A 13752-nucleotide genomic window follows, 5' to 3' on the forward strand; every position below is an offset into this window, starting at 1 on the left:
TCCTTTGGTTCAAAAACCTAATGAGGCAAAAACAAACTGAGATTAGTTTTGGATTTCCAAAACAAAAATGTATTACAAACAGCTGTTAGAGCCAAAATCAACAAAGTTATACGTATTTCCAAATGTAATCATCCAAATAAAATAATTGATCAATTTACGAGATTAATAACACTAAATGGTCTTGATTCCATTGATGTTGTTGTCATTAACATTTTCTAAAGTCTTTAAGAAAAATCTAAAAAACAATATTTTAAAAAAAAATTACAAATATAACATCCTAGTTCCCTGCGATTGGCTGGCCTCCAATTTGAGATGTCCCCTGCCTGCAGCCCATAGTTGGCTGGAATAGGCTCCAGCACCCCCCACAGCCCTTGTGGGCATAAGCGGCTCAGAAAATGAATGAATGAATGAATACATTTTTAAAATATTAATCAGTAAATATAACCACTCGCCTATAAAGGGGTAAACTTTCTATTTCTTGCTTTTGCATTCCATTCAGGACTTGGGTGTCCTCGTTTAGACCCGACAAACAGGAATTGTTAGCTAGCTTTTTTGCAGCCAACGTCACAGCCCAGCATGGCGGTCACGGTGACTACTTTTTAACAGATATTAACTTTAAAAAAACGCTTCCACGAATGCCTATGCGTAGCACAACAGGGGGGTGTACTACGCCCCCTTCCCCAACATGCGGATCGTGCCTCCAGCAAAGTAATGGGATGTTTTAGATCAGTTCAGGCATACTGGTTTTACAAAAAATCTGAGTTATTCACATAAGGAAAAACGTTGATGATCCGGTTTAACCTATTTATTCGGGTTGGTTCAAGATGCAAGCAGATTGAGGCTTAAATTCGGCTTGTGTATTAACAGGTGCAAATGACGAAACGAGCCGACCCCAGTGAGCTGAAGGCAGCTTTTCTTAAGGTAAGAGATGTATTTATTTTTCTATTTATTATGATTTCTTTGGCTTTTTGACAAAGAAAACTGATGAATATCAATGGAAGTATACATGCACAACTGTCTAATGAAAAAAAAATCAGATTGAAAAGGGTATCGCACCAGCAGTTTCCATATTTTATCCCATAGGTTAGCGGCGAGCCATATGCACCCATCACAGAGCCACATTTGGCTCCTGAGCCATAGATTCCCTACCTCTGGGTTTGAGTTTACTTAAATCAGACATAAGAGTGCTTTGCCATAGAATTGCATTCGGTTATGTTGCATAATTTCTGGTAACGTGATTGAAAAGGTTTTCCCTTTTTTTATTTGGAAGTTTTACCAAACCATTCAAAAAGCGGATGGAAAAATTAAAAAAAATGTATAAAAAAAACTCTTAACTCAAATTTGGATTCTTGATACAAGGAGAGTGATGACTTGGAACTCAATATTATTATAGTGCCTGAGTTGTGTTAGACATGGCTTATAAGTTTGAAATAAGGGCTGTCTGTCATTTGTTGATTGTAAAAATTTGAGTTCAAACCTGAAAAAATGGAAAACTATGCTCACTTACTAATTGTTGACACTGTAGTACAATATATATAAAACAGCATATAATTGCATTGTATAGGTGCTTATGTAGAGCCTTGGGCCTCCTTCATAGAAATCAGCATGTGTATGTATGTGTGTATATATATATATATATATATATATCTTGCACCTGAAAGTATATATATATATATATATATATATATATATATATATATATATATATATATATATATAAGTATATATATATATATATATATATATATATATATATATATATATATATATATATATATATATATATATAAGTATATATATATATATATATATATATATATATTTATTTTTATCCGTCCCATAAAGCGGTAATACATTTGTTCTCAAGCTTTTTGTCCCCACCTCAAATGACTAAAAATTAAGCGGGGACAAGCAAGTAGTATAGATTTGTTCAAAAGTATGGATTTGACTTCACTTGGTGTCTGCCAGACAACATATATACATATTCCTGTGTTGTTTTTTAACTTTAGAACACCACACGTTAAGCAAAGGTGTGGTCTGGCCCTCCGTCTTCAAGTTTAACACCCGTGTGTGAGTTAATCTGACATAGATTTTGGAGTGTGAACTTCCTGAAAGAGGACTGGCTGTGTAATTTGTGATACACTTTCAGGTGCAAGAGTTAATTACTGCCAGCTCGTTCTGACTGACGGTATAATTTGATTAAGAATGACTCGAGACCTACTGTGAGGCTGAATAGAAACACAATAATAATGTGATGTCGAAGAGAAAAGGCAGCACAGCAATAAATTGCTGGAAATGAATATTTTCACTTCAATTTATTGCAGTGCAATAGCAATAAAAACACTTAGCATGAAACGCTTTACCCACACTGTTTCTGTTTATCTTAAGCCCTTTCTGGGTTTTTATTTTTTTGCGGGCTCAGCGCTGCGATCATGGTTCATGGGGTGAAAACCAACCCTGACTCTAAAATGGAATGCAAGTCTGACAGGGTTCGAGGTCTTACGTTTAGAACAGTGCAGTGCTAGCTGGTGGGTATTTTTCCTTCAGAGTGTTGAAGGGCAACAATGCCACAAGGCTTATATGACAGTGAATGTTTGCAAATATGAGCTATTTAGAGCTATTTAGTTCTTTCTGGCCATTATGACATGGATTCTATAAATTTGAAAACAGATAAAAGGTGGACATTCATCATTTGTCACCCCTTTTTTTCACAGTATGCCAGCGTTGTGGAAGATGGAGAGCATTACATGACACCCAAAGACTTTGTCCAGAGTTATTTGGGTCTGCAAACACAGCCACAACATAACCCCAAAACTGTGGGCTTGATAGCGGGGGTGGTTGACACCACCAAAGACGGGTGAGGGATGTTTTGAAATCATCACCACTTTTCGCTAGAGAAAGATGCTTTCGAGTGAGCGAAAAGAAAATTGATTGTGGAGTGCTTTGCTGGATATCAATTGATGAACTTTGTCGCAACAGGTTGATCTCATTCCAGGAATTTCTGGCCTTTGAGTCAGTTCTGTGCGTCCCAGATGCCCTGTTCATAGTTGCCTTTCAGCTATTTGACAAGACTGGCACAGGAACTGTTTCATTTGGTATGTACTTAGTGGGATAACTGGTTTGTGCAGCATTGGCACTATGTGTACATCATACCTGTTTCTAGTACTATGTACTAATAACTGTCATTTGCAATTTTCTTTGGAACTTTTCTCGTCATCATTTAAAGCATTTAACACTTTCAGAGTATGTACGGGACATTTTTAGCCAGACTACAGTCCATCATCACATTCCCTTCAACTGGGACTGCGAGTTCATCAGGCTCCACTTTGGCCATGAGAGAAGCAAGAACCTCAGCTACACAGAGTTCACCCAGTTTCTGCAGGTACATTTGCCAAAATTGTGAATACTCTGTAAATACTCTATTTTGATGCTGTGATTCTAACCCTATGCCATCAGGAATTGGGTTAAAAGTCATACTGGAGTTATATGTTTGATTTTCAGTGTCCAGTGACCTACGACATTTGTGACGTTCACTAAATTGACCTATTACCGTATTTGGGGGTTGTACTCTAACTGCTCACCTATTTATGATTTCTACCTTTGCAATTATAGAAATCTTTACAGGGTTTTGATTTAGTCTTTAAATACACAGACAGGGGTTGATGACAATCACACACACCTGGGTCACACAAGGGAAGGAGAGCCAGAAAAGACACAGCAGGTGAAACTCATCCAATCACGAGGACAGGACACACAAGGAAACGCACCCAATCACGAAAACCCCCCAACAAAACATGTGAGACCACGATGTGTGCGCTTAAATAAATAAATGTATGTAAAGCATGTAAAATGACTAAAACAAAACATCAGATGGTGACCTGAGACACAAGACTATACAGTTCTAGTTGTCAGAATGACAGCAAAGGGAACATCAGTGGAAATAAAAATTATATTGTTAATGCTAAAGCGCAACCTGAACTGTTTATCAACAAGTGGGCCCTCATTTTCAAGCCTGACTTTTTGTCTAAAATAAATAAATAAATCAGGATATCACATGGGCTCTCTACCTCCTCCTAGTGGATGTTTCACAAAACCCAAACGTTTTGACTGGTTTGTGATGCATCCTCTCTTGGCGTTTCTCAAAGTAATCATCAGACATTGGGAGAGGAATTATTGAACCACAATCCACTGATTAGCTTATGAGAAGCGGTGCTAAGAGGAAGTAACAGCTGGATATTGCGGTGACGTTGCTCTGTGATGCTCTGGTTACATGAGCTTTGACAACTCGAAGTTGGACCGGGGTCAGCCTTACTCCCGCATCCCATTCTGATTGCACGCTTGTCATGTCGTATCATTTCACACACCCACACGCTGGCTGGCACGCACACACCTGCCAGTCGGCTCAGTGAGCGCTTCGATCTACGTCCCGGGATCAGGCTTCTCGGGACATGGTTTCCATTAGTCTCCTGAGAGACACCATGATTACCAAAGCCAGTGTCTCCCTCTGTCACATCAGATGACTTTCCTATCTGTCCAACGATGACATTATTACTTTTTTCCCTCCTTCAAGGTTCCATTTCACAGTTCACCTATCGTGTGGCGCTCGTCATCACGGGAACTCTCTCTCATCGCCTTTTGTCAGCCTGACCCGTTTTGCTCTCTCCTGTCTCTAGGAGCTGCAACTGGAGCACGCCCGCCAGGCTTTTGCCCAAAAAGACAAAGGGAAAAGTGGCACCATCACGGCCTTGGAGTTCAGCGACATCATGGTTACCATCAGGCGCCATATGCTGACTCCATTTGTGGAGGAGAATCTAGTTTCTGTGAGTTGGAGATAAATGTTCTACAACTGTTTTTTTTGTTCTCAGACTTGGACTAGACTAGCTGGAAAGTCAAAAAGTCACAAGTCTTTCTTATGAGGAGTAAATTAAATATAAAGCTATGTTTTCATCAAGCAGTGCAATTCACATGAGTTGCCTGTTATTCACTTTGAATACAAAACACAAGCTTTGGGTATCACACAAGTGAATACACAACATTTCAGCGATTCCAGAAAATCAGACATCGCCAGGATTGTACAGACTCGCTGTCTTGTCATTTCATCATATGCCAGGAAGAAGACTGTGCATGCATCTTCGGCTAAACATAGTGTTTTATATGCTGATAGGTGGTTGAAAAGGAGTGTCTTATTTTGGGGAACTGAATGGTTTTCTGCTCTGTTCGTGAGTGGCACTCCGCTTCCGAACATTAGGTTTCAAGAAGTCGGGTTTCTTGCGCGGATGTTCTTATTTCCTTCAAAAGACTTCTAATACCAGCACAGTGCTGCTAAGTATTGGTCAGCAGTTACCAATTTTTTCCTCCCCCCACCCTCAAAATAAAAGACCTAGCGCAGCTTTTTGCTATATTTCGTTCTTTCTCCAGGCTGCTGGAGGAAGTACCTGCCACGTGGTGAGCTTCTCCTACTTCAACGCCTTTAACACCCTCCTGAACAACATGGAGCTGATCCGCAAGATTTACAGCACCCTCGCCGGCACATTTAAAGACACGCCGGTCACCAAAGGTAACCCCGATCCGACTCGCCCACTTCACCACTGACTGACACCATAATATTCCGCGTGGATTTTTGTTTTGAAGCTGTGTGATCATGTTTAACTGTCTTGACAGAATGGTGTGAGTGACCACACAGCGAACATTTTCTGTAGCGCTAAATTGCTAAGGTAAATGAAAAGGTTTAACCTGGTAATCAGAGCACTTCCCCTACATGTAGATCGGTGTAACTGATAGTCGTGCTGTCAGCCACCATCTCCATCCTCAGTGTTTCCTGTTCCGATGCCCCAATCTTGTCCCCTCCCCCGTTGTAGTATTTGCAAATAAGGTGAGGTGAAGTCAGCATGGCTTTAAATAGCTTTCACATTTCAGTTGGAGAAAAGCTTGAACTAGATGGATCACAGATTGAGTGATAATGGAAAAAAGCAACAAACTCATTTTAAAGTACTGTCGGTGTAGCTTAACATTAATTTAAAGACGGACAATTTCGTAGAAGGGTATGCCTACCATGTACCTTCTTTTAACATGTAGTATTTGCAAATACTAACCAGTAAATGAACACAAATGGTCAAGTAATATTTTGGAGATGAAACAATCATATTCAGACCCCTTTTTTTCTTTTGAGCAATATAGAGGAGTTTGTCCATGCTGCCAATAAGTTTGGTCAAATTACACCAATGGAGATCAACATTCTCTACCAACTCGCCGGTCTCCACGATCACTCAGGGTAGGTTTTAGTGTTGTTGTTTCATGCCAATTTGTTATTTTGGATGATGTGTGACACTTGAAAACATTTTATTTGTTGTTGTCTTTCTACAATCTCAGAGTGAGGCAAAGGGTATTTCTTTAAAACATTTTCACATTTTGATAGATAAGGGTGTATTTTTTCTGTCCTAATTCCCCGGCCTCAACCGTTGTTGTCTGTTTAGGCGGCTCAACCTAAGTGACATCGAGAGGATAGCCCCGTTGGAAGAAGAAGAAGAAGAAGAAGAAGACATGGCTTACCATTTTGCTGAGGCACGGAGACAGGTAGCCTGATTGACACCTCACATCACATTCTGCCGCCTTTTATCTGAGCTTCTCTTGGAGGACCTTTGCCAAAGGAGAAAAAAAATCCTAAAGAGGGTGACCCGTAAGTGAATTAGCAGAGTGCCCACATTTTTTTCTCCCTTGTGAAGTGCATTACTTAAACTCCCAGATGAAAGTAGAGCAATTACATTTATAGAAGAGGAATGGATTGTTGCACCTCTCCATGAAAAGCTCTCCTCACACACACATGATAAAAGGCAGGTATTTTAGAGGCATTTAGCAATGTCTGCTAATGGCATGAAGGGGTTGAGGGGGGGGGGCGCTCAAGGTGACTAAGAGAACAACAATCTTGCCTTCACAGGATAACATGCTTCCGTACTGGGCTGTGGTCAGAGCTCCCAAGCCAGTGGTGCTCTCGGGACATCCGGAATTGAATTCCTCCCATCTCTAGGCCTGCCTTTAGCGGAAGTATGCTAATCGTCCAAAACCTTTGATCAAGTCATGAATCTTGATAGCAGGCAACTCAGCATCTGGCAGCAGGGACGGAGGGAGGCGGGATGGGGGGATGCGTGCTCACGTCTGGTAGAAGTTACCACTTGGACACATATGCGGGGTCTCACACATTTGTAGATATTTATCTGAACATGGAAAAGGCTTGTGGGGCTAATCTGTTCCCCTGCACTGCTGTGAAAACAAAGAGGCCCTCCGTTCCATGTCAAACATAGATGTAGTCATGCACGCAGATAAGAAGGAAATCATGCTTCAGCTTCTAGACGCGTGTAGCTTCTGGGGAACCCTCGGGGTCATTTGGTCAACGACTAACTCCAAAGGGCATTGTTCTACCGACTGTTGAGTTTCTTTCCATCCGTACTGTATCTAGTTCCGTGACACGGGAGCTGCCTGCCGCGCCTTTTCTACAATCCTGTGTTTTCACCCACTCACGTGACCTCTCATTTTGTCCCGCACAGGACGCTCATGAATCGTCCCAGCCTGTCTGGCTCCAAGTTGCGGAGTCTGCTTACAGATTCGCCCTGGGCTCAATTGCCGGAGGTGAGTGACATGTCTGACGCCGAGCGGGGCAACGTTAGACGGCCAGATGGATGGGCCCGAGATTCCGGGGCCAACCATTGTGCCGTGGGCGGGGCGAGGAGCCGTGAACTGAGGCGGCCGCATTGTGCCACTGCGCAACCGACCGCTCCAGGCTGTCATCGGCGCCGGAGCTTTGGAATGACACAAATCTTCCGTAACCGTTCTCCTGGAATCTAATTATTATGTAGAAAGGAACAAGGAATATCTGATATAAAAAAAACCTTAGATCAGAAGCAGATTGTGTGTGTGTATTCAAAATCCTTTAAACCAAATCAGTGTTGACTGAGTGCGCAACGCAAACGATATTAGCAAAGAAACGGTTTCTGCAGCCAATCAGATCAGATCAATTTATCCTAATAAGGCTTGAGTGCAATAACATAATTTCACTCTCTTCTGACTCTTTGGTCAGAGTCTATTTGAAACACATCTATAGTCATTTGGACACATTTATACATTTAACTCATTCACTGCGTTTGACAGGGTGGAAGTAAAATATCTAGTTTAATTGGGAAAACTGGCAGTGAATTTAATATGGGGGTTATAATTTAGTTAGGTAGTTCTTGCCGTGTGATTCTACATTGCCTTTTTGTATAGTATTGATGGTTACTGAAATTGCAGCCTGGTGCAGTTATACGTGCAGTTGTGTTCACGCAGGTCCAATTCCCATCAATGAACTAAAATGTGCGTGTTCTAGCCACGGGTGCGACAGTTGTGTTCCCTATCGATCTGGTCAAGACTCGCATGCAGAACCAGCGGTCGACGGGCTCATTGGTGGGCGAGCTCATGTACAAGAACAGCTTCGACTGTGGCAAGAAAGTCCTGCGCTATGAAGGCATCTTTGGCCTCTACCGAGGTAATCCGCCGGCCCATTATTGTTATTATGGGGAACATTATTCTGGAACAAAATGCACCAAACAAATTGTCGTGTGGGAACGCACCACAAAGTGTCAGGGCGCTAATGTCGGCGGTGTGTTTTGCTAATTGATACCAGAAGCCTTTTGGCCTCCCATTGGTGAAGAATAGGTAGCACGCAGTGCTCGCGCTTTCATTATATGTAGCAGTGTCACAGGATCACGTTTAGACCGGAATGGCACAAACACTCTCACATTAGGGCAATTCACCTGGAAGGGTGAAGACCGCCACCTACTGATTCTTCCATCAACGCAACTTTTTGTCCCTCCTCCTCGCTTGATGATTGAGGCAGTCTGTTATTCTGGCACCATCACAGAAGCAGTCACTCAGCAGCTCCTGCAGAAGCAGAGTCATCTTGATGAATTATGCTACATGAAACGCCTTCAAACCTGCTTTGCCGGTTTTTGACCACACAATATTTTGACCACACAATTATTTGAATGTTCTTCATTGGCACTGATTTTTCATTGATAATCTCTTAACACATTAGAATATGACTAAACTATTTGACATCCCTATATTGGAGGACTTAAGAGCAAAAAAACAAAGTTTTGATCAAGTGCATCTCACCGGAAGGAATCTTTAACATAAAAGAAAAAGAGAATTTAATAAATGTCAATATTTACAGGAAGAAGGAAGAAATTTGTTAAATGCAGCACCATTTTAGAGAATCTATGCGATTTTTTTTAGATTGTTCTACAGTTACTGTTGATTTTTTTATTATACAGGAAGAAAATAAAGAACCTGTTTTCATAACACAGTGAACCTGTGTTCAAAAGCTCTCCTATTGGTAACTAGGAATATTATTTTGCAGGTCTCGTCCCACAGCTCATTGGCGTGGCCCCAGAGAAAGCCATCAAACTCATGGCAAGTCATTCCTTCCTGCCACTTTCGAGTGAGCCCAAAAGCTTCAGTCAAGAACTAGCTTTGGAGATGAAAAACATGCATGGTAGCAGGCGTTCTTCGCAATCAAGAACACAGCTCCGAGCACAAGATAATGTTGATGCTTGGCTATCAAGGGCGGAATTGGGTCTCATCTGCTTTTTTTCTTCTTGTCTCCCACCAAACACCAACCCCCACCCCATCCTCTCAGATGAACGATTTAGTCCGGGACAAGTTCACCAGCGAAGATGGTTCCATCCCTCTGGCTGCTGAAATTTTAGCTGGTGGATGTGTAAGCACAACTCATTTATTTTTTCAGTCCGCAGCAAAGCTATAGTATTAGATTAGTATTCTTGGCTGCAAAACAGTTTAGTAGTTTGACTACTGTTTTTTTTTCTATATGCAAGATTGACATATTGAGGTTTAACGTGTGTGAGATTAACAATAATCACTGACTTTTTCGTTTTTTATGGGGGCAAAATGAGCCTCTCAAACTATTACATAGATTGACCGAGACAAAATACACTTCGGAGCATTAGGAATGAAAAGGAATTAAATTCAGTATGGACATTAGATATATATATATATATAATATATATGGATATATATATATAATATATATGGTATATCTCTAATGTATCGCTGAGTGTAACATACTTTTTAGAAGCATTCGGCAATCCAAATTGAGCATTAACATGACATTTAAAAGTTAACATCGCCAGGAAGTGAATCAACTCAGAGGTTTTGCCGAATCAATATGTAATTACGTAGCAAAGTATTGCATTGTACGCTTCCCTAAATCCAAAATTCTAGGCCCCAGTAATGAGAATCGCTGCATGTTGCACTGCAAATCTTTTGTGATGTCAGAGAGGAGATGCAAGCGGTGCATTTCTTTCCATCCAGCGGACGGACGGATGAAGGTTCTGAAGAGAACCAGGCCGGTTGCGGAGACGAGCCCCGCAGGTTGTTCGCGGGGTCGCAACCCCTGTCAGGGTGTAATTGGAGGAGAGGCCCTGCGGGGTCCCGGCCGAGCCGGTTCTTGCTCATTTGTGATTGGGTTTGACAGCATCGCGCATACCCAAAGCCCGCCAACACACCCGGTGAGGCCGGAGCATATTTCTTGTACAAACCCTACACAGGATACATCCCATCTGGGGACTCGTGCCATTCATTTAGAAGGCTCGGTGGGATTTTATCACACCCTGTGGGGTTGTTTTGCTATGAAATGTTGCCAAACCATGGCTGGCATCAGAAGCAAAAAAGATAAAGGAGAGGGGGTGAGCGCATCCATCTTCAGAGAAGCGGATGCTCCCCTCCTTCTCGTCCTCCAATTTTAAAAATGACTAAATGCGCCTGAGCTTTTTTTAGATCCTAGCTCGGATGTTTACAGATAAGACCCCTGCCCTAAATGTCACCAGCGGCCATCCTGAGGCCTGATTAGCTTTACGGGGAGGGGGTGATAAATGTGCCTGAGTCACAGGGCGCCGTGCCTCGGGCCGGTCCGTTCAGGGGTAATTCAGCGCTCTCCCCCCTGGGAACGAGGGTGAATTTGGGAAGTGTGCGGGGCAAGGCCGGGCAGGCTCGTTCGCCCTCGCCATAGGAGGTGCCTCGGGGGTGGGGGAGCGAGAGGGCAGAGGGCCTGTGCCAGGGTCACAGCCTCTGGAGCCTCCCGAGCGTGGGCCGGGGCCGCTCCTCGCCCGACGTCTGCTCCGACCTGACCCCTGTCGTTCCTCTATCAATGCCTGCTTTTTTTCTCTGCTCCTCTCAAGGCTGATGCTAAACAGCGTGAAACTGTAGCGTGGATGAAAAGTGCCTTTTGTCTGGTCATCATTTAAGAAATCCCATTAGGGGGAAACGCTTACACATCATTAGCGTCGTCACACGTCATCGTGGGAATTTGTTATTTTCCAACATTAAATCACCTTTTCACCTCTTTACAGGCTGGATGCTCCCAGGTGATTTTCACCAATCCTCTGGAGATTGTGAAGATCCGCCTGCAGGTGGCCGGGGAAATCACCACGGGGCCCAGGGTCAGCGCCCTCAACATTGTACGAGACTTGGGCTTCTTTGGCCTCTACAAGGTGGGTCAGCGGACCCGTGTCAGGCTACCTGTCACACAAGGGCGGAGAATGTCATAAAAGACATGAAGCCATTTTCTTTTTTTCATTTTTCTTGGTTTTGTTCGATTTTGTCTCAAATAATTCAATCTACTCAGAAATGGCTTGTTTTAGTATTCTGTTTGTATCTTATTTAAGATTTTAAGGTTGGAACTTAAAATGTCCTTCAAATCTGAACTGACCCTAATATGCGCGGTACGTTTCACTTCATCAAACGAGTACGTTTCCTGCTTGAACCTTCTCTTCACTTTGCAGGCCGGGAATCAGGAACAATCAGAATTTCAAATCTAAACGCCACTTGTACTGTTTGCAATTTTCCCCAACAGTGTTGAACACGTAAAAAAAAGCAATGCTGCAAGTAGGGAGGGCGGATGCCTCACTACTTGCTGGTTTTCCACATTCTTGTGGCTTTTCCCTAGCTGGCCACGTACACCGTCGTACTTTAATGACGAGCAGATAGCGTGCGATTCGGTAACAAAGCACACTCGGAAAAAGCTGCGAAAATGCTGACTTCCTCTCGGCAGAAGCTGCAACACAGCCAACGGAGCGTGATGGATATCTTGGCCTTGAGGAGCTTTGGCTCCGTCAACATTAAAGTGGCCTTTAAGTGAAATAAGACAGCACAGCGACCACTCTGTTGGAGAGACAACTCCCTGATTTTGCCTACTTGCATAAATCTATTCTAAATGATCATGTTGTGTTCTAGGGAGCTAAAGCCTGCTTCCTGAGGGACATCCCCTTCACCTCCATTTACTTCCCCGTTTACGCACACATCAAGGGGATGCTTGCATATGAGAATGGGAAAGTGGGGCCTCTTCAGCTGCTCACTGCTGGAATATTGGCGGGTAAGAAAATAAGGGAGAAACTGAGCAAAATTACAGATGCAATTCTTGTATCATATCATGATATTGTAGTGTAAGTGTATCGGTGAGAGTATAGCGGCCAGCCCACCTACTGTTGTGCGTGGAGTCCTTGAACACGTCATCACTTGACTGCCGTTTGGTCAATTGTTCTCTTAAAGGCATCCCGGCAGCGGGGCTGATGACCCCCGCCGATGTCATCAAGACGAGGCTGCAGGTGGCGGCCAGAGCAGGCCAAACGACGTACAGCGGAGTCATCGACTGTTTTAGGAAGATCCTCAAGGAGGAAGGCTTCAGGGCCTTCTGGAAGGGAGCCGGAGGTGGGCCGCATTTATTTCCTTTTTGCCAATGCATTTGAGCTGGAAGGGGGGGCTTTTAACCTCTCAACATTTTTTCGGAGCTGGACTCAATTCCCCAACAGAAGTACAATAATGTTTTAACATTAGTCTAACTGCTTGGGTCTTTGGGTATGAAAAAGGATGAGTTCAACAAGAATCCATTTGAAACTCTTTTTTTTGTAAATTCACGGTATAATCTATCCATTGCATTTAAAAATATTCAATGCATTATTTTATGAGCAGAAATAAACCCGCTGTCTGTTTCTGTGCATCTTTCAGCTCGAGTCTTCCGATCATCACCGCAGTTTGGCGTGACCTTGTTAACCTACGAATTGCTGCAGAGATGGTTGAACATCGACTTTGACGCACAGTAAGTACTCCATACGCCATTGCACCTTTTACTCGCCGAATAACCTCGGCCCTCATCGGACTCCCTGTTTCAGTCGTCCGTCAGGATCCCAGCCCACCCCTGCTAACAAATCAAAGGACATTCCTCACACCAGGCCCGACCACGTGGGCGGATACCGTCTGGCGGCCGCCACATTTGTGGGGGTGGAGAGAAAGTTCGGCCTTCAATTTCCAAGGTTTGAAGGGGCGGCCGGCAATGCTTCAACACTAAGCCGCTACAAAAAATTGGCTTCCACTAAGCATGTGACTTCTTGATTCAAATGCTGCATCAATCTGTCTTTTTTTAATGTTTACTCTGCAAAACTTGCACAATTTGCACATGCTGTACTTATAATAAGAGGAACATTATGACACTAGACTGCATTTTACTGTATGCTAAAAAGCTTGGGTAAAGGTGCTATATGATTCTGCTATGTACAGATGTTTTCCAATTGTTTATTTTGAGCAGGGGCAATAATTTTAATTGTATTTATTTTCTTGGAATAAATGGTTTTAAACTTTTGTGTGAAATATCACATTTCCATGACCCAATAGCTACACACTCACCGACTAATGGAGCACATGAACTATTTA

At 42.9% G+C, this 13752-nt stretch overlaps 1 protein-coding gene across 2 annotated transcripts; it reads left to right on the forward strand.

Moving 5' to 3' along the window:
• The first annotated feature begins 689 nt into the window (after positions 1-689).
• On the forward strand, positions 690-13680 carry LOC144086775 (electrogenic aspartate/glutamate antiporter SLC25A12, mitochondrial-like). Of its 2 annotated transcripts, XM_077616871.1 has the most exons (18): positions 690-708; positions 868-921; positions 2715-2857; positions 2980-3095; positions 3243-3382; positions 4674-4820; positions 5419-5557; positions 6178-6271; positions 6474-6573; positions 7542-7623; positions 8357-8515; positions 9389-9441; positions 9668-9748; positions 11397-11537; positions 12280-12418; positions 12595-12753; positions 13051-13141; positions 13215-13680. In XM_077616871.1, the coding sequence occupies exons 2-18, from the start codon at positions 874-876 to the stop codon at positions 13432-13434; spliced, it is 2052 nt and encodes a 683-aa protein (XP_077472997.1). In that variant the 5' UTR covers positions 690-708; positions 868-873; the 3' UTR covers positions 13435-13680. The 2 variants fall into 2 exon arrangements, with proteins under 2 accessions (XP_077472997.1, XP_077472996.1); XM_077616870.1 differs by lacking the exon at positions 690-708 and having other exon boundaries at positions 734-921.
• Positions 13681-13752: the final 72 nt, after the last annotated feature.

Source organism: Stigmatopora argus, chromosome 13, assembly GCF_051989625.1.
Source record: "Stigmatopora argus isolate UIUO_Sarg chromosome 13, RoL_Sarg_1.0, whole genome shotgun sequence".
NCBI lineage: Eukaryota > Metazoa > Chordata > Actinopteri > Syngnathiformes > Syngnathidae > Stigmatopora > Stigmatopora argus.